Source organism: Bombina bombina, chromosome 4 (genome assembly GCF_027579735.1).
Source record: "Bombina bombina isolate aBomBom1 chromosome 4, aBomBom1.pri, whole genome shotgun sequence".
NCBI lineage: Eukaryota > Metazoa > Chordata > Amphibia > Anura > Bombinatoridae > Bombina > Bombina bombina.
In genome coordinates, this window is record NC_069502.1 from 993,189,973 (window position 1) to 993,212,087 (window position 22,115).

At 40.1% G+C, this 22,115-nt stretch overlaps 1 protein-coding gene across 3 annotated transcripts in view; it reads right to left on the bottom strand.

Moving 5' to 3' along the window:
* USP34 (ubiquitin specific peptidase 34) overlaps nucleotides 1–22,115 on the bottom strand; it is a 1,226,195-nt gene that overhangs the window by 724,499 nt on the left and 479,581 nt on the right. For all 3 annotated transcript variants that reach the window (XM_053712051.1, XM_053712050.1, XM_053712048.1), the window contains one exon: nucleotides 13,742–13,824. In XM_053712051.1, the coding sequence (XP_053568026.1) occupies nucleotides 13,742–13,824 (83 nt within the window). The remainder of the gene's footprint in view (nucleotides 1–13,741; nucleotides 13,825–22,115) is intronic.

Below are 22,115 nucleotides of genomic sequence, written 5' to 3' on the forward strand. Positions count from 1 at the left end.
CCCAAAATAAAGTTTAATGAAAAACATAAGCAGAAGATTCAAACTGAAACCGCTGCCTGAAGTACTTTTCTACCAAAAACTGCTTCAGAAGAAGAAAATACATCAAAATGGTAGAATTTAGTAAAAGTATGCAAAGAGGACCAAGTTGCTGCTTTGCAAATCTGATCAATCGAAGCTTCATTCCTAAACGCCCAGGAAGTAGAAACTGACCTAGTAGAATGAGCTGTAATCCTTTGAGGCGGAGTTTTACCCGACTCAACATAGGCAAGATGAATTAAAGATTTCAACCAAGATGCCAAAGAAATGGCAGAAGCTTTCTGGCCTTTTCTAGAACCGGAAAAGATAACAAATAAACTAGAAGTCTTTCGGAAAGACTTAGTAGCTTCAACATAATATTTCAAAGCTCTAACAACATCCAAAGAATGTAACGATTTCTCCTTAGAATTCCACCACAATTTCTCTACTAATGTTGTTGGAATTCACAACTTTAGGTAAAAATTTAAAAGAAGTTCGCAACACTGCCTTATCCTGATGAAAAATCAGAAAAGGAGACTCACAAGAAAGAGCAGATAATTCAGAAACTCTTCTGGCAGAAGAGATTGCCAAAAGGAACAAAACTTTCCAAGAAAGTAATTTAATGTCCAATGAATGCATAGGTTCAAACGGAGGAGCTTGAAGAGCCCCTAGAACCAAATTCAAACTCCAAGGAGGAGAAATTGACTTAATGACAGGTTTTATACGAACCAAAGCTTGTACAAAACAATGAATATCAGGAAGATTAGCAATCTTTCTGTGAAAAAGAACAGAAAGAGCAGAGATTTGTCCTTTCAAGGAACTTGCGGACAAACCTTTATCTAAACCATCCTGAAGAAACTGTAAAATTCTTGGAATTCTAAAAGAATGCCAAGAAAAATGATGAGAAAGACACCAAGAAATATAAGTCTTCCAGACTCTATAATATATCTCTCTGGATACAGATTTACGAGCCTGTAACATAGTATTAATCACAGAGTCAGAGAAACCTCTTTGACTAAGAATCAAGCGTTCAATCTCCATACCTTTAAATTTAAGGATTTGAGATCCTGATGGAAAAAAGGACCTTGCGACAGAAGGTCTGGTCGTAGCGGAAGAGTCCACGGATGGCAAGAGGCCATCCCGGCAAAGATCCGCATACCAAAACCGGTGAGGCCATGCCGAGCTACCAGCAGAACGAGCATTCCTTCAGAATCTTGGAGATTACTCTTGGAAGAAGAACTAGAGGCGGAAAGATATAAGCAGGATGATACTTCCAAGGAAGTGATAATGCATCCACTGCTTCCGCCTGAGGATCCCGGGATCTGGACAGATACCTGGGAAGTTTCTTGTTTAGATGAGACGCCATCAGATCTATTTCTGGAAGCTCCCATATTTGAACAATCTGAAGAAATACCTCTGGGTGAAGAGACCATTCGCCCGGATGCAACGTTTGGCGACTGAGATAATCCGCTTCCCAATTGTCTATACCTGGGATATGAACCGCAGAGATTAGACAGGAGCAGGATTCCGCCCAAACCAGAATTCGAGATACTTCTTTCATAGCCAGAGGACTGTGAGTCCCTCCTTGATGATTGATGTATGCCACAGTTGTGACATTGTCTGTCTGAAAACAAATGAACGATTCTCTCTTCAGAAGAGGCCAAGACTGAAGAGCTCTGAAAATTGCACAGAGTTCCAAAATATTGATCGTTAATCTCACCTCCCGAGATTCCCAAACTCCTTGTGCCGTCAGAGATCCCCACACAGCTCCCCAACCTGTGAGACTTGCATCTCTTGAAATTACAGTCCAGGTCGGAAGCACAAAAGAAGCCCCCTGAATTAAACGATGGTGATCTGTCCACCACGTTAGAGAGTGTCGTACAATCGGTTTTAAATATATTAATTGAGATATCTTTGTGTAATCCCTGCACCATTGATTCAGCATACAGAGCTGAAGAGGTCACATGTGAAAACGAGCAAAGGGGATCGCGTCCGATGCAGCAGTCATAAGACCTAGAATTTCCATGCATAAGGCTACCGAAGGGAATGATTGTGACTGAAGGTTTCGACAAGCTGAAATCAATTTTAGACGTCTCTTGTCTGTTAAAGACAGAGTCATGGACACTGAATCTATCTGGAAACCCAGAAAAGTTACCCTTGTCTGAGGAATCAATGAACTTTTTGGTAAATTGATCCTCCAACCATGATCTTGAAGAAACAACACAAGTCGATGCTAAATGTAAAGACTGAGCAAGTACCAAGATATCGTCCAAATAAGGAAATACCACAATACCCTGTTCTCTGATTACAGACAGAAGGGCACAGAGAACCTTTGTAAAAATTCTTGGAGCTGTAGCTAGGCCAAACGGCAGAGCCACAAACTGGTAATGCTTGTCCAGAAAAGAGAATCTCAGGAACTGATAATGATCTGGATGAATCGGAATATGCAGATAAGCATCCTGTAAATCTATTGTGGACATATAATGCCCTTGCTGAACAAAAGGCAAGATAGTCCTTACAGTTACCATTTTGAACGTTGGTATCCTTACATAACGATTCAATATTTTTAGATCCAGAACTGGTCTGAAGGAATTCTCCTTCTTTGGTACAATGAAGAGATTTGAATAAAACCCCATCCCCTGTTCCAGAACTGGAACCGGCATAATTACTCCAGCCAACTCTAGATCTGAAACACAATTCAGAAATGCTTGAGCTTTCACTGGATTTACTGGGACACAGGAAAGAAAAAATCTCTTTGCAGGAGGTCTCATCTTGAAACCAATTCTGTACCCTTCTGAAACAATGTTCTGAATCCAAAGATTGTGAACAGAATTGATCCAAATTTCTTTGAAAAAACGTAACCTGCCCCCTACCAGCTGAGCTGGAATAAGGGCCGCACCTTCATGTGGACTTAGAAGCAGGCTTTGCCTTTCTAGAAGGCTTGGATTTATTCCAGACTGGAGATGGTTTACAAACTGAAACTGCTCCTGAGGATGAAGGATCAGGCTTTTGTTCTTTGTTGAAACGAAAGGAACGAAAACGATTATTAGCCCTGTTTTTACCCTTAGATTTTTTATCCTGTGGTAAAAAAGTTCCTTTCCCACCAGTAACAGTTGAGATAATGGAATCCAACTAAGAACCAAATAATTTGTTACTCTGGAAAGAAATGGAAAGTGGAGTTGATTTAGCAGCCATATCAGCATTCCAAGTTTTAAGCCATAAAGCTCTTCTAGCTAAAATAGCTAGAGACATAAACCTGACATCAACTCTGATAATATCAAAAATGGCATCACAGATAAAATTATTAGCATGCTGAAGAAGAAGAATAATATTATGAGAATCATGATCTGTTACTTGTTGTGCTAAAGTCTCCAACCAAAAAGTTGAAGCTGCAGCAACATCAGCCAAAGATATAGCAGGTCTAAGAAGATTACCTGAACACAGATAAGCTTTTCTTAGAAAGGATTCAATTTTCCTATCTAAAGGATCTTTAAACGAAGTACCATCTGACGTAGGAATAGTAGTACGTTTAGCAAGGGTAGAAATAGCCCCATCAACTTTAGGGATTTTGTCCCAAAATTCTAATCTGTCAGACGGCACAGGATATAATTGCTTAAAACGTTTAGAAGGAGTAAATGAATTACCCAATTTATCCCATTCTCTGGAAATTACTTCAGAAATAGCATTAGGAACAGGAAAAACTTCTGGAATAACCACAGGAGATTTAAACACCTTATCTAAACGTTTAGAATTAGTATCAAGAGGACCAGAATCCTCTATTTCTAAAGCAATTAGTACTTCTTTAAGTAAAGAACAAATATATTCCATTTTAAATAAATATGAAGATTTATCAGCATCAATCTCTGACACAGAATCCTCTGAACCAGAAGAGTCATCAGAATCAGAATGATGATGTTCATTTAAAAATTCATCTGTAGAGAGAGAAGTTTTAAAAGATTTTTTATGTTTACTAGAAGGAGAAATAACAGACATAGCCTTCTTGATGGATTCAGAAACAAAATCTCTTATGTTATCAGGAACATTCTGCACCTTAGATGTTGAGGGAACTGCAACAGGCAATGGTACATTACTAAAGGAAATATTATCTGCTTTAACAAGTTTGTCATGACAATTAATACAAACAACAGCCGGAGGAATAGCTACCAAAATTTTACAGCAGATACACTTAGCTTTGGTAGTTCCAGCACTAGACAGCGATTTTCCTGAAGTATCTTCTGACTCAGATGCAACGTGAGACATCTTGCAATATGTAAGAGAAAAAACAACATATAAAGCAAAATTGATCAAATTCCTTAAATGACAGTTTCAGGAATGGGAAAAAATGCTAATAAACAAGTTTCTAGAAACCAGAAGCAAAAAAAAAATGAGACTGAAATAATGTGGAGACAAAAGCGACGCCCATATTTTTTGGCGCCAAATAATACGCCCACATTGTTTGGCGCCTAAATGCTTTTTGGCGCCAAAAATGACGCCACATCCGGAACGCCGACATTTTTGGCGCAAAAGGACGTAAAAAAATGACGCAACTTCCGGCGACACGTATGACGCCGGAAACAGAAAAGATTTTTTGCGCCAAAAAAGTCCGCGCCAAGAATGACGCAATAAAATGAAGCATTTTCAGCCCCCGCGAGCCTAACAGCCCACAGGGAAAAAAAGTCAAATTTTTAAGGTAAGAAAAAAATGAATTGATTCAAACGCATTATCCCAAATATGAAACTGACTGTCTGAAAATAAGGAATGTTGAACATTCTGAGTCAAGGCAAATAAATGTTTGAATACATATATTTAGAACTTTATAAATAAAGTGCCCAACCAAAGCTTAGAGTGTCACAGAAAATAAGATTTACTTACCCCAGGACACTCATCTACATGTTTGTAGAAAGCCAAACCAGTACTGAAACGAAAATCAGCAGAGGTAATTGTATATAAATAAGAGTATATCGTCGATCTGAAAAGGGAGGTAAGAGATGAATCTCTACGACCGATAACAGAGAACCTATGAAATAGACCCCGTAGAAGGAGATCACTGCATTCAAATAGGCAATACTCTCCTCACATCCCTCTGACATTCACTGCACGCTGAGAGGAAAACCGGGCTCCAACTTGCTGCGGAGTGCATATCAACGTAGAATCTAGCACAAACTTACTTCACCACCTCCATAGGAGGCAAAGTTTGTAAAACTGAATTGTGGGTGTGGTGAGGGGTGTATTTATAGGCATTTTGAGGTTTGGGAAACTTTGCCCCTCCTGGTAGGAATGTATATCCCATACGTCACTAGCTCATGGACTCTTGCTAATTACATGAAAGAAAACAGAATTTATGCTTACCTGATAAATTACTTTCTCCAACGGTGTGTCAGGTCCACGGCGTCATCCTTACTTGTGGGATATTCTCTTCCCCAACAGGAAATGGCAAAGAGCCCAGCAAAGCTGGTCACATGATCCCTCCTAGGCTCCGCCTACCCCAGTCATTCGACCGACGTACAGGAGGAAATATGCATAGGAGAAACCATGATACCGTGGTGACTGTAGTTAGAGAAAATAATTCATTAGACCTGATTAAAAAAACCAGGGCGGGCCGTGGACCGGACACACCGTTGGAGAAAGTAATTTATCAGGTAAGCATAAATTCTGTTTTCTCCAACATAGGTGTGTCCGGTCCACGGCGTCATCCTTACTTGTGGGAACCAATACCAAAGCTTTAGGACACGGATGAAGGGAGGGAGCAAATCAGGTCACCTAAATGGAAGGCACCACGGCTTGCAAAACCTTTCTCCCAAAAATAGCCTCTGAAGAAGCAAAAGTATCAAATTTGTAAAATTTGGCAAAAGTGTGCAGTGAAGACCAAGTCGCTGCCTTACATATCTGGTCAACAGAAGCCTCGTTCTTGAAGGCCCATGTGGAAGCCACAGCCCTAGTGGAATGAGCTGTGATTCTTTCAGGAGGCTGCCGTCCGGCAGTCTCATAAGCCAATCGGATAATGCTTTTAAGCCAAAAAGAAAGAGAGGTAGAAGTTGCTTTTTGACCTCTCCTTTTACCAGAATAAACAACAAACAAAGAGGATGTTTGTCTGAAATCTTTAGTAGCCTCTAAATAGAATTTTAGAGCACGGACTACGTCCAAATTGTGTAATAAACGTTCCTTCTTTGAAACTGGATTCGGACACAAAGAAGGTACAGCAATCACCTGGTTAATATTTTTGTTGGAAACAACATTCGGAAGAAAACCAGGCTTAGTACGCAAAACCACCTTATCTGCATGGAACACCAGATAGGGCGGAGAACACTGCAGAGCAGATAACTCAGAAACTCATCTAGCAGAAGAAATTGCAACCAAAAACAAAACTTTCCAAGATAATAACTTAATATCTACGGAATGTAAGGGTTCAAACGGAACCCCTTGAAGAACTGAAAGAACTAGATTAAGACTCCAGGGAGGAGTCAAAGGTCTGTAAACAGGCTTGATTCTAACCAGAGCCTGAACAAACGCTTGAACGTCTGGCACAGCTGCCAGCCTTTTGTGAAGTAAAACAGATAAAGCAGAGATCTGTCCCTTCAGAGAACTTGCAGATAATCCTTTCTCCAAACCTTCTTGTAGAAAGGATAGAATCTTAGGAATTTTTATCTTGTTCCATGGGAATCCTTTAGATTCACACCAACAGATATATTTTTTCCATATTTTATGGTAAATCTTTCTAGTTACAGGCTTTCTAGCCTGAATAAGAGTATCTATTACGGAATCTGAAAACCCACGCTTTGATAAAATCAAGCGTTCAATCTCCAAGCAGTCAGTTGGAGGGAAACCAGATTCGGATGTTCGAATGGACCTTGAACAAGAAGGTCCTGTCTCAAAGGTAGCTTCCATGGTGGAGCCGATGACATATTCACCAGGTCTGCATACCAAGTCCTGCGTGGCCACGCAGGAGCTATCAAGATCACCGAAGCCCTCTCCTGATTGATCCTGGCTACCAGCCTGGGAATGAGAGGAAACGGTGGGAATACATAAGCTAGGTTGAAGGTCCAAGGTGCTACTAGTGCATCCACTAGAGTCGCCTTGGGATCCCTGGATCTGGACCCGTAACAAGGAACCTTGAAGTTCTGACGAGAGGCCATCAGATCCATGTCTGGAATGCCCCATAATTGAGTTATTTGGGCAAAGATTTCCGGATGGAGTTGCCACTCCCCCGGATGGAAGGTCTGACGATTCAGAAAATCCGCTTCCCAATTTTCCACTCCTGGGATGTGGATTGCAGACAAGTGGCAGGAGTGATCCTCCGCCCATTGAATTATCTTGGTCACTTCCTCCATCGCCAGGGAACTCCTTGTTCCCCCCTGATGGTTGATATATGCAACAGTCGTCATGTTGTCTGATTGAAACCTTATGAATTTGGCCTTTGCTAGATGAGGCCAAGCTTTGAGAGCATTGCATATCGCTCTCAGTTCCAGAATGTTTATCGGGAGAAGAGATTCTTCCCGAGACCATAGACCATGAGCTTTCAGGAGTTCCCAGACCGCGCCCCAGCCCACCAGACTGGCGTCGGTCGTGACAATGACCCACTCTGGTCTGCGGAAGCTCATTCCCTGTGACAGGTTGTCCAGGATCAGCCACCAACGGAGTGAATCTCTGGTCCTTTGATCTACTTGAATCGTCGGAGACAAGTCTGTATAATCCCCATTCCACTGTCTGAGCATGCACAGTTGTAATGGTCTTAGATGAATTCGTGCAAAAGGAACTATGTCCATTGCTGCAACCATCAATCCTATTACTTCCATGCACTGCGCTATGGAAGGAAGAAGAACAGAATGAAGTACTTGACAAGAGCTTAGAAGTTTTGATTTTCTGACCTCTGTCAGAAAAATCCTCATTTCTAAGGAATCTATTATTGTTCCCAAGAAGGGAACTCTTGTTGACGGGGACAGAGAACTTTTTTCTATGTTCACTTTCCATCCGTGAGATCTGAGAAAGGCTAGAACGATGTCCGTATGAGCCTTTGCTTTTGACAGAGACGACGCTTAATCAGGATGTCGTCCAAGTAAGGTACTACTGCAATGCCCCTTGGTCTTAGAACTGCTAGAAGGGACCCTAGTACCTTTGTGAAAATTCTCGGAGCAGTGGCTAATCCGAATGGAAGTGCCACAAACTGGTAATGCTTGTCCAGAAAAGCGAACCTTAGGAACTGATGATGTTCCTTGTGGATAGGAATATGTAGGTACGCATCCTTTATATCCACCGTGGTCATAAATTGACCTTCCTGGATGGTAGGAAGGATCGTTCGAATGGTTTCCATTTTGAACGATGGAACCCTGAGAAATTTGTTTAGGATCTTGAGATCTAAAATTGGTCTGAATGTTCCCTCTTTTTTGGGAACTATGAACAGGTTGGAGTAAAACCCCATCCCTTGTTCTCCTATTGGAACTGGATGAATTACTCCCATCTTTAACAGGTCTTCTACACAATGTAAGAATGCCTGTCTTTTTATTTGGTTTGAAGATAGTTGAGACCTGTGGAACCTTCCCCTTGGGGGTAGTTCCTTGAATTCCAGGAGATAACCCTGAGAAACTATTTCTAGTGCCCAAGGATCCTGAACATCTCTTGCCCAAGCTTGAGCAAAGAGAGAAAGTCTGCCCCCCACCAGATCCGGTCCCGGATCGGGGGCCATCCCTTCATGCTGTTTTGGTAGCTGTGGCAGGCTTCTTGGCCTGCTTACCCTTGTTCCAGCCTTGCATCGGTCTAAAGGCTGGTTTGGGTTGAGAAGTATTACCCTCTTGCTTAGAGGATGTAGAATTAGAGGCTGGTCCGTTTCTGCGAAAGGGACGAAAATTAGGCTTATTTTTAGCCTTAAAGGACCTATCCTGAGGAAGGGCGTGGCCCTTTCCCCCAGTGATGTCTGAAATAATCTCTTTCAAATCAGGACCAAACAGTGTTTTACCCTTGAAAGGGATGTTAAGCAATTTTGTCTTGGAAGACACATCCGCTGACCAAGACTTTAGCCAAAGCGCTCTGCGCGCCACGATAGCAAACCCTGAATTTTTCGCCGCTAATCTAGCTAATTGCAAAGCGGCATCTAAAATAAAAGAGTTAGCCAATTTAAGTGCTTGAACTCTGTCCATAACCTCCTCATACGAAGATTCTTTATTGAGCGACTTTTCTAGTTCTTCGAACCAGAAACACGCAGCTGTAGTGACAGGAACAATGCATGAAATTGGTTGTAGAAGGTAACCTTGCTGAACAAACATCTTTTTAAGCAAACCCTCTAACCTTTAATCCATAGGATCTTGAAAGCACAACTATCTTCTATAGGAATAGTAGTGTGTTTGTTTAGAGTTGAAACCGCCCCCTCGACCTTGGGGACTGTCTGCCATAAGTCCTTTCTGGGGTCGACTACAGGAAATAATTTCTTAAATATAGGGGGAGGAACAAAAGGTATGCCGGGCCTTTCCCACTCCTTATTTACTATGTCCGCCACCCGCTTGGGTATAGGAAAAGCATCGGGGGGCTCCGGAACCTCTAGGAACTTGTCCATCTTACATAATTTCTCTGGAATGACCAAATTGTCACAATCATCCAGAGTAGATAATACCTCCTTAAGCAGTGCGCGGAGATGTTCTAGTTTAAATTTAAATGTTACAACATCAGGTTCAGCTTGTTGAGAAATTTTTTCTGAATCTGAAATTTCTCCCTCAGACAAAACATCCCTCCTGGCCCCTTCAGATTGGTGTGAGGGTATGTCAGAACAGTTATCATCAGCGTCCTCTTGCTCTTCAGTGTTTAAAACAGAGCAATCGCGCTTTCTCTGATAAGTAGGCATTTTGGATAAAATGTTAGCAATAGAATTATCCATTACAGCCGTTAATTGTTGCATGGTAATAAGTATGGGCGCACTAGATGTACTAGGGGCCTCTTGTGTGGGCAAAACTGGTGTAGACACAGAAGGGGATGATGCAGTACCATGCTTACTCCCCTCATTTGAGGAATCATCTTGGGCAATATCATTATCTGTGGCATCATTGTCCCTACTTTTTTTGGACACTATGTCACAATCATCACATATATTTAAATGGGGAGAAACCTTGGCTTTCATACATATAGAACATCGCTTATCTGATGGTTCAGACATGTTAAACAGGCTTAAACTTGTCAACAAAGCACAAAAAACGTTTTAAAATAAAACCGTTACTGTCACTTTAAATTTTAAACTGAACACACTTTATTACTGAATATGTGAAAAAGTATGAAGGAATTGTTCAAAATTCACCAAATTTTCACCACAGTGTCATAAAGCCTTAAAAATATTGCACACCAAATTTGAAAGCTTTAACCCTTAAAATAACGGAACCGGAGCCGTTTTTACATTTAACCCCTATACAGTCCCAGGTATCTGCTTTGCTGAGACTCAACCAAGCCCAGAGGGGAATACGATACCAAATGACGCCTTCTATAAGCTTTTTCAGTGGTTCTTAGCTCCTCACACATGCATCTGCATGCCTTGCTCTCCCAAAACAACTGCGCATTAGTGGCGCGAAAATGAGGCTCTGCCTATGACTAGAAAAGGCCCCCATCTGAAAAAGGTGTCCAATACAGTGCCTGCCGTTTTTTTTTAAAACAATCCCCAAGATTATAATAACTATAAGAGTTATAATCTGCCAAATATGTTTAGTAAAGTAATCGTTTTAGCCCAGAAAAATGTCTACCAGTTTTATAAGCCCTTATGAAGCCCTTTATTCTTTTACTTAAACTAAGAAAATGGCTTACCGGTCCCCATAGGGAAAATGACAGCCTTCCAGCATTACAAAGTCTTGTTAGAAATGTGGCCAGTCATACCTCAAGCAGAAAAGTCTGCAAACTGTTTCCCCCAACTGAAGTTACTTCATCTCAACAGTCCTGTGTGGAAACAGCAATCGATTTTAGTAACGTTTGCTAAAATCATCTTCCTCTTACAAACAGAAATCTTCATCTCTTTTCTGTTTCAGAGTAAATAGTACATACCAGCACTATTTTAAAATAACAAACACTTGATTGAAGGATAAAAACTACATTTAAACACCAAAAAACTCTTAGCCATCTCCGTGGAGATGTTGCCTGTGCAACGGCAAAGAGAATGACTGAGGTAGGCGGAGCCTAGGAGGGATCATGTGACCAGCTTTGCTGGGCTCTTTGCCATTTCCTGTTGGGGAAGAGAATATCCCACAAGTAAGGATGACGCCGTGGACCGGACACACCTATGTTGGAGAAATGTCTATTATAACAACTGTGTTGGTTATGCAAAACTGGGGAATGGGTAATAAAGGGATTATCTATCTTTTAAAACAACAAAAATTCTGGTGTTGACTGTGCATTTAAGCCACAAAACTTGTCTAGCTAAAACAGCTAATGCAGCATTCTTAGCATTAATCAATACAAATCATTTTTACTGTTGCATCAGAAATAAAAGAATTTGCTGTTCTCAGGAGATTAATGCGATACTGAATCACATCCAAAGATCTAAAAGGTTGTCACACCAGACAGCAGTAGCACCAGCTATGCAGGCTGACAGGTCAAAACATAAAATCTGCAAACGGAAAGGATACCCTATGAAAACCTTCAAGTTTTCTATCTAAAAGAACCTTAAAAAGAGGAGCTATCCTCTAAAGGAATAGTGGTACGCCTGGCAAGAATGAAAATGGCTGCATCCATCTTAGGAATAGTTTCCCAAATCTCTGTATTTGCAGAAGGAAGATGAAACATAGATTTAAACTTAACAGATAGAACAAAAGGAATGGAATCATGCACAGGAAAAGAGGAAGGCTGATTGGGAGCTGCCTTAAATAATTTAAATGTTTTTCTAACTGGTTGCTTAACTGTAGCAGGACAAATAAAAACTTCCTCTGCCACAGCAGCAGGGTTCTGAGACTTAGAGGTGCTTTCCTAAGAATAAGAGACCTCAGAGTAAGAAAACACCCCTATCAACAATGGATAATACAGGGGCCACTCCTAAAAAAAAAAAATCCCTGAACTAAAGACCAAAGAAGGACCACAGTTCAATCCTAGCAAATGTCTGCACTTAACAGCTGGAGGCAAAATAGTTAAAACCTCATTAATAGTAGTGTGAATAAAGTTTTGAAAAAAGTTTAGATGAACCCTCCTGGAAGTAACTTGATATGGTAAAAACCCTTGCACACTCTGAAGTGCAGCAAAACCCTGTTCAGGGTTAGAAACAAACTCAGCACATGAGGTACACGACTGAGCAGGGGAACACATCTGAGAATCCTTAAAAAGAAAACAAACTGAAAGGGGGATAAAGTATCAGAGGATCTACCTTCTTAAAGATTAGCTGACACTAGTATGCTCCATAGTAACAGGAAGGAACAACCTTAAAGGGATGTGAAACCCCAAATTTTTATTTCATGATTCAGATAGAGCATGCAATTTTAAGCAGCTTTCTAATTTACTCCTATTATCATTTTTTCTTCGTTCTCTTTATCTCTTAATTTGAAAAGCAGAAATGTAAGCTTATGAGCTGGCCCATTTTTGTTTCAGAACCATGGGTAGAGCTTGCTGATTATTGGTTATATTTAGCTCCGTTGATCAGGGTATTTTACCACCTCCACCGATGCTGAGAGCCTTCCTTACATGCTTAATAGGTTACAGCAACACAGGAATAGATTATATTAAACAAAAAGGCACCAAAATTGTTAATTGGGAAAGCAAGAGCAAGCGATGGGTGTGATACATAAAAAAAAAAAAAAACTTACTAATTCCAAAAAGTAAAAAAAAAGTCCCACTGACATGGAGACTCACAAGGAGGGGATAACCAAAATTGTTAACCCTGCTCTACCAGTGAGTGTTAAAGCCAAGAACTCAAAGGAAATTAGGAAGTAACTTCTGAGTGAACTAAACCGACAGCAAAATTAACCTTTAAACAATTAAAATGTTTAAAAGTGCCCAAAAGTGTTATAAACTGCAAATATAAGGTATATGATATACAAATATATATCCCCAGTCTATGTGAACCATTTGTACATATTCATACTAATAGCAGGTGGGCTATGAAGTACTTATTAGCACCTTCGTCCACTGTGCTTCCAATAGACAAGCTAATCCTAGGCATTGCAAGCATTATGACAAGGATCTAAAAAAAAAAAAAAGCACCTGAAACCCAGGACATAGGTGGACAAGTCCACATTTCCCCTGGGGAGGGCTGTGGGTACACAAAGAGCATCTCGCTGTAGCCCAGGGGCTTGGTCAACAAGTCCACATTTTATCTTATAAGCCTGTGACATAACTCATTGAGAAAATACCTTTCATTGCCTGGCTGATAACTCCTTGTCTACACCATTTAACGACAAGTTACTGCGAGATTGAACTGGGCTTAAAATCAGTTATAGGACCCTTTTTAATGACCCAAAGTTCTGCACTTCAATTTCACCTCATCAAGGAGGCAAAATAAATATTCTGAGGATCATGGGATGTGGGAGGGATTTGGAGCTCTGGTGTTAGTATGTATTTTGCTTCCTCCTAGTGGTCAGGAGGGGAATTCCACTTACCATCTGATGAAAGTTTTTTTTTCCAAAAGTCTGTGGTATAACTGAATTAAAAAAAAAAAAATAGAGAGAAAACAGGCTAAACTGATAACTCAAAGGAAAGCTAGGATATTAATAATTGTTTACTACTTGTTGTACAAAATAAATATCATAAGCTGCACAAATGTATTCAGCTGAATACTTACTGAAATGATCTGGGGATCCTAACGTCGAGAAAACACATGTTAAAAACTGTAGACGAACTTGAACCTCTGCACTGTGGCTGTACCTGCATCATAAAATATTGAAAATTAGACAACCATTTCCAATTTAACAAAAAATATTTTCACCTAATTTTTATTATTGTACTGTATCCAAAACATTTAAAGAATGTACTACATGTATTACTTGCCAGCCCTTGGAATTGGCATGTGTGCTGGATGCAAAAGCATACAGTTTACCTGTACATGTTTGGGTACCTGTGTGCATGAAAAACATAACAGAATGTGATGCAATTTCACAGATAAAAAATTTGAAAACAATTTTAAAAGCTTTACATTTAAAGTAATTGTAAAGTTTAATCATTTACTGCCCAGTATATAAAATTATTATTAAAAACAATTGTTGTGTGCCTCACAAGCTAGAAGCCAAATGGGGTACGCAACGGTTTGATGAAGTAGGATTCGTCATCAATCAGATAAAGTATGAGATGAGGGCGGTGGAACGGCGTGATGTTTACCAGCACTACATTGTAATTATTTTACAAAAGAAGCATATTAAAAATCTTTAAAGGGCCATAATACCCAAATGTTTAAACACTTGAAAGTTATGCAATATAGCTGTAAAAAGCTGACTAGAAAATATCATCTAAATATCTCTATGTAAAAAAGAAAGATATTTTACCTCAAAAGTTTCTCAGTAGCCACATCCCATTGTAAAGGACTTCTAAGCAGCAAATCAGTATGTCTGTCCCGGGACCGTTAAGGGCTTGAGCCTCGTGCATTCTCTCATGTTATTTCCCTATTCAGTGTAAGGAAATTTACAATGAAATCTCATGAGAGTTAAGTGAAATCTCATGAGATCACAGTAAGAGAGTTCATGACCTCAGCACTGTTGATGCTGATTGGCTGCTGTTCATTTTTTCATTTTTTTTTTAAAAAATTTTTAACCTGCAGCCGAGTATAACTTTTTAAACAGAACTTACTCTGCTGAGCTGAGGAGATTGTGAGGTAAAATATCTTCCTTTTTTACATAGAGATGCTCAGGTGATATTTTCCAGTCAGGTTTTTACAGTTATACTGCATCAGTTTCAAGTGATGTAGCATATGAGTATTATGTCCTTTTAATGAATTAAAGTGCTCCTGTTTTTAAGATTATTTATATATTGGGCAGTAAATGATTAAACTTTACAATCACTTTAAAAAGGGAAAAAAAACGGAACTACAGTTTATTGTCGTTATACTGCGAATTTACATTTTCATCAGTAATGTCAAAACCAGCAAGGCAAGCATTAAAAAAAAAAAAAAAAAAAAAAAAGACACCACAGATAATGTGCAAGTATATTTTAACAAAATGTAAAAACATAAATTATGCTAACCTGATCATTTAATTTCCATCTGTATGGATAGAGTCCACAGCTGCTTTCCTTATTTGCGGGAAATACTGAAGCTGGCCACCAGGAGGAGGCAAAGACACCACAGCTAAAGGTTTAAATACCTCCTCCACATCCACATAACCCCAGTCATTCTGCAGAGGGAACAAGGTACAGTAGGAGGAATATCAGGGTGAAAAGGGTGCCAGAAGAAAAAATTTCAAATTTAGGGCCGCCCATCGGAGAACACGGGCGGGAGCTGTGGACTCTTCCCATACAGATAAAATGAAATTATCATCAGGTAAGCATAATTTATGTACTCCATCTTAATATGGGAAGAGTCCAGAGCTGCATTCCTTACTTGTGGGAAACATATATCCAAGCTCTAGAGTACACAGAATGCTAACAGGAGGGAAAAAAAGAGAGTCTGCCCCGAATCTGAGGGCACCACAGCCTGCAAAACATTTCTCCCTAAGGCTGCTTCAGCAGAAGCGAAAACATCAAACTTGTAAAATTTTGGAAAATGTATGTAACCAGGTAGCCACCTTACAAATCTGATCCATAGGAGGCCTCATTTTTGAGTAATTTAGTTTGTAATTGTTGCTGAGTGAGTTGCGTGGTGCTGTTTGTTTTATCAGCATTAATGTTACAATAGAGCAGCAGTGTGCAGGAGCAAAAGCCATAAGGAGGACCAAGGATCTGATCAGCTATAAATTGGAGAACAGTATTTTATTTCTACAACAGTGGATCTCCAACATTGCGCTCATATGTGCAGAAGAAAAGTTCTAACAGTTGCAATTTAAACATCTTGTTAAGGATTACCTGCATCTCCACACGCTAACATCCAGCGTGCACCATCACAGCCTATCAAAAGAGAGGTGTGACCTCCAACTACCAATAAAAACGGAGGCTTGTTGTTTTTCATATTAAGCCGCGAAGGAGCAAAACATAGAAGGACGCTCACAGAAGCGTTACATCGGCTCAGATACACTTCCGATTCTCAACGGACACTTGTAAGGTACCTTACAGTTTGCCAAATAACTTTTATACACATAAGGTGGCTATTTGTTTCAAGTTATATATTTAAAAGACTATCTTTTGTTAGGCCATTTGACCTAAAGAATCACTTATAGGGAGACGTCCCTATGTTTTATATGTTTTATTTGCAATTTATTTTATGAATCTTAATGTTATTAGTATATGTCGAAAGTTAATCTAGTTCATTAAAAAAAACTTTTATCGATTTTTATCATTATTTACGGACATATAAACATCACCTACAAACACTGCTATATCAATTACTATTCCCTGAATTTAATTTTCACAAAGCTCCACGAACACTTATTTACACCACCATATCCCTTTAAACCAATATAAAAGACACGCTTTACGGACAGCATTTAAATTGTCTGTATTCACAGATACTTTTATTATCTCAAGGAAAACACCTTCTAATGGTCCACACACAAGGACTCAAATATTAAAACCTTAGACATCTTTATTTTTCTACCACTGTTGATTTGAGACAAAACAGATTCACATAAGATAAGATTCACATGAGAAATCAGATTCACATAAAATATCCCCTTTTTTTCACTTAGATAAGTCACAGTCTGTTGGTAGTGTAAATCCTAGCTTAATCTATAAGCGCCAGTGGTAATCTATACTCACACATTCTATCTTAACCGAAACTTCTGAGGAGGAGTAGTTTTCCCATCCACCAGGCATTTAGGATTTTCTAGTAAGCGCCAACCCTCTTTTCACTTTAACACTGCTATCCCTCATTTTTGAAGGCCCAAGAGGAAACCACTGCTCTCGTAAAATGAGCCGTAATCCTCAGAGGAGGCTTATGTCCCGCCGTTTCTATGCTAAACGGATGACACTCCTCAGACAAAAAGATGAGGAAGTTGAAGAAGTCCTCTCACCCCTACGCTTCCCGGAAAGGAGAACAGACAGAAAAAGAGGTTTGTCTAAATTCCTTCGTGGTCCGAAGATAGAACGTCAAGGCACAAACCACATCCAGAAATACGTTGTAAACGATCCTTCGACAAAGGAGGATTGGGACATAAGAAAGGAACCACAATCTCTTGATTGATGCTGCGAATTGACCAAACCTTAGGAAGAAAACCTAACTTGGTTCGTAGAACAGCCTTATCAGCATGAAAAACCAGATAAGGAGGGGCGCATTGCAAGGCAGCAATCACAGATACTCTGCGCGCAGAAGCAATAGCCAATAGAAAAGGAACCTTCCAAGACATCAATTTAATGTCTAATTCATGCATAGGCTCCACGGAGCCCGTTGCAAAAGCTTAAAGGGACATGAAACCCACATTTTTTTTTTCATGATTTAGATAGATAATACAATTTTAAACAACTATCCAATGTACTTCTATTATCTAATTTGCTTCCTTCTTTAGATATTGGTTGTTGAATAAATAGTAATGCACATGGTTGAGCCAATCACACGAGGCAGCTATGTGCAGCCACCAATCAGCAGCTACTGAGCTTTTTCATATATGAGTTTCAACAAAGGATATCAAGAGATTGAAGCAAGTTAGATCATAGAAGTAAATTGTAAAGTTGTTTAAAATTGCATGCTCTTTCTAAATCATGAAAGAAAACATTTGGGTTTAGTGTCCCTTTAAGGACAAGATTTAAACTCCAAGGAGGAGCCTTAGCTTTAAACACAGGTCTGATCCCAGCAGAGCCTTAACAAATGGCTGCACATCTGGAAGCTCTGCAAACCTCTTGTGCAGTAACACAGACAGGGCCGAAAACTGTCCCTTCAGGGGACTTGCAGAAAAGCCCTTCTCCAGTTCATCCTGGAGAACAAAATAAGAAGGTCCTCCACAACTTATGATACATGCGACGAGCAACCAGCTTATGAGCTTGAATGAGAGTAAAAATAACTCTCTCAGAAAACCCTCTCTTGGTTAGGACTAAGCGTTCAATCTCCAAGCAGTCAGCCTCAGAGAATCTAGACATTGATAATCAAAGACCTTGGTCAGCAGATCCCTGCGACAAGGTAACTTCCACGGAGGAGATGATGACATCCCCACTAGATCCCCGAACCATATCCATTGCGTCCAAGATGGAGCAGTCAGTATCACTGATGCCTGCTTGACTCAAGCCACTACACTAGGAAATAGTGGTAACTGTCGGAAAGGATACATTAGATTGAACCTCCAAGGCACCGCTAATGCATCTGTTGGCTGTGCCTGAGGATCCCTGTACATCGACCCCTATCTGGGTAGCTTGGTATTGAGACGTTATAAGATCTTCCTCTTGCAAATCTCTGCAAACATTCAGGATGGAGAGACCATTCTCCCGGATGAAAGGATTGTCTGTTGAGGAAATCTGCTTCCCAGTTGTCCACATCCGGAATGTGGATCGCTGAAAGCAAACAAATGGGGGTCTTCCCCATACCAGAATCCGAGATACTTTCCTCAAAACTAGGGAGCTTCTCATTCCCTCCTGATGGTTAATGTAAGCCACCGAAGATATATTGTTTGATTGGAATATGATTAACTGGGACGAACCCAGCAGAGGTCAAGCCTTCAGAGCATTGTATATTGCCCGAAGATCCAAAATGAGATCAGGAGGGAGCTTTACCTCCTGAGACCAGAGGCCCTGTGCCTTCCTGGCACCCCAAATAGCTCCTCATCCTGACAGACTCGCAACCGTAGTCACAATCACCCAGGATGGTCTTGAGACGGACGTCCCTCAGGACAAGTAATCCGGACAAAACCACCAAGAGAGCGATTCTCCCGTTTGCTTGTCCAGATAAATCTGTTGAGACAGATCCGAATGATCGCCGTTCCACTAGTTCAGCATGCGCAGTTGCAACAGTTTGAGGTGAAACCTAGCAAAGGAAATTATGTCCAAGCTGGACACCATGAGACCAATCACCTCCATACATCGAGCCACAGATGGCCTTAAAGGGACACTGAACCCAAACTTTTTCTTTCGTGATTCAGATAGAGCATGAAATTTTAAGCAACTTTCTAATTTACTCCTATTATCAAATTTTCTTCATTCTCTTGGTATCTTTATTTGAAATGCAAGAATGTAACTTTAGATGCCGGCCCATTTTTAGTGAACAACCTGGGTTGTCCTTGCTGATTGGTGGATACATTCATCCACCAATAAAAAAGTGCTGTCCAGAGTTCTGAATAAAAAAAAAAAGTTTAAATGCCTTCTTTTTCAAATAAAGATAGCAAGAGAACGAATAAAAATTGATAATAGTAGTAAATTAAAAAGTTGCTTAAAATTTTGCATGCTCTATCCGAATCACAAAGTTTTGGGTTCAGTGTCCCTTTAAGGAGATCTGGAGGGCAAGACATGTTGAAGCTAGCTTGCAATGTCTCTGGTCTGTTAGAAATATTCTCATGTCTATGGAGACTATTATAGTACCCGAGAATTCTACCCTGGTAGTTGATACAAGAGAACTCTCTCTAGATTATCTGCCATCCATGGGATCAAAGAAGACAGAGGAGATATCTCTCTTCGGAAAATTTCTTTAGCTAGACCAAACGGAAGGGCAAAAAACTGGAAGTGCTGGTCCAGGAATGCAAACCTCAGGAACTGGAAGTGGTCCTTGAGGATTGGTACGAGAGGGGAGCATCCTTCAGATCTAACGTGGTCATGAACTACCCTTCTCAAACGAGGGGAAGAATGGACTTTAATGCCTCTATCTTAAACGAGAGGCCATTTAAAAACCTGCTTAAGCACTTTAGGTCCAGAATCGGACAGTAAGTTCCCTCCTTCTTAGGGACCACAAACAGGTTTGAATAGTATCCCAAACCTCTCACTGCGATAGGCACCGGGACAATAACTCGTAGAGGACAGATCCCGTACACACCACAGAAAGGCTTCCCTCCTTTCTGGTCAGGAAGACAGACGGAAATTGCCCTTGGGTGGCTGAGACTTAAAAACACAATTTATGTAAGAATTTACCTGATAAATTCATTTCTTTCATATTGGCAAGAGTCCATGAGCTAGTGATGTATGGGATATACATTCCTACCAAGAGGGGCAAAGTTTCCCAAAGATCAAAATGCCTATAAATACACCCCCACCACCACACACACAACTCAGTTTAACGAATAGCCAAGAAGTGGGGTGATAAGAAAGGAGCGAAAGCATCAACAAGGAATTGGAATAATTGTGCTTTATACAAAAAAATCATAACCACCATAAAAAGGGTGGGTCTCATGGACTCTTGCCAATATGAAAAATTAATTTATCAGGTAAATTCTTACATAAATTATTTTTCATTCATGTAATTGGCAAGAGTCCATGAGTTAGTGACGTATGGGATAGCAAATACCCAAGATGTGGAACTCCACGCAAGAGTCACTAGGGAGGTATAAAAATAAAGACAGCCAATTCCGCTGTAAAATTAATACACAACTCAAATGAAAAAAAACCTGAAATTATAAGCAGGAATCAAACTGAAACAGCTGCCTGAAGTACTTTTCTACCAAAAAACTGCTTTTGAAGAAGAGAAAACATCAAAATGGTAGAATTTAGTAAAAAAAACATGCAAAGACGACCAAGTTCTTAAAAGCCTAGGAAGTTGAAACTGACCTAGTAGAATGAGCCGTAATCCTCTGAGGCGGGGAATTACCCAACTCCAAATAAGCATGAAGAATCAAAAGCTTTAACCAAGATGCCAATGAAATGGCAGAAGCCTTCTGACCTTTCCTAGAACCAGAAAAGATAACAAATAGACTAGAAGACTTTCTGAAATCTTTAGTAGCTTCAACATAATATTTCAAAGCTCTTACCACATCCAAAGAATGAAAAGATCTCTCCAGAGAATTCTTAGGATTAGGACACAACGAAGGGACAACAATTTCTCTACTAATGTTGTTGGAATTCACAACTTTAGTTAAAAATTTAAATGAAGTCCGCAAAACCGCCTTATCCTGATGAAAAAACAGAAAAGGAGACTCACAAGAAAGAGCAGATAATTCAGAAACTCTTCTAGCAGAAGAGATGGCATAAAGGAACAATACTTTCCAAGAAAGTAATTTAATGTCCAGAGAATGCATAGGCTCAAACGGAGGAGCCTGTAAAGCCCTCAAAACCAAATTAAGACCCCAAGGAGGAGAGATTGACTTAATGACAGGCTTGATACGAACCGAAGCCTTTACAAAACAATGAATATCAGGAAGATTAGCAATTTTTCTGTGGAACAGAACAGAAAGAGCAAAGATTTGTCCTTTCAAGGAACTTGCAGACAAACCCTTATCTAAACCATCCTGAAGAAACTGTAAAATTCTAGGAATTCTAAAAGAATGCCAAGAGAATTTATGAGAACACCATGAAATGTAAGTCTTCCAAACTCAGTAATAAATCTTTCTAGACACAGATTTACGAGCCTGCAACATAGTATTAATCACTGAGAAACCTCTATGACTAAGCACTAAGCGTTCAATTTCCATACCATCAAATTTAATGATTTGAGATAGAAGGTCTGGCCTTAGTGGAAGTGGCCAAGATTGGCAACTGGACATCCAAACAAGATCCACATACCAAAATCTGTGCGGCCATGCTGGGGCCACCAGCAGCACAAACGATTGCTCCATGATGATTTTGAAAATCACTCTTGGAAGCAGAAGTAGAGGCGGAAAAATATAGGCAGGTTGATAACTCCAAGGAAGTATCAATGCATCCACTGCTCCCGCCTGAGGATCCCTGGACCTGATAGGTACCCAGGAAGTTTCTTTTTTAGATGAGATGCCATCAGATCTATTTCTGGAAGACCCCACATCCGAACAATTTGAAAAAACACATCTATGTGAAGAGACCACTCTCCCAGATGTAAAGCTTGACGACTGAGATAATCTGCTTCCCAATTATCTATACCTGGGATATGGACCGCAGAAATTAGACAAGAGCTGGATTCTGCCCAAGCAAGTATCCAAGATACTTCTTTCATAGCCTGAGGACTGTGAGTCCCACCTTGATGAATGACATCCGCC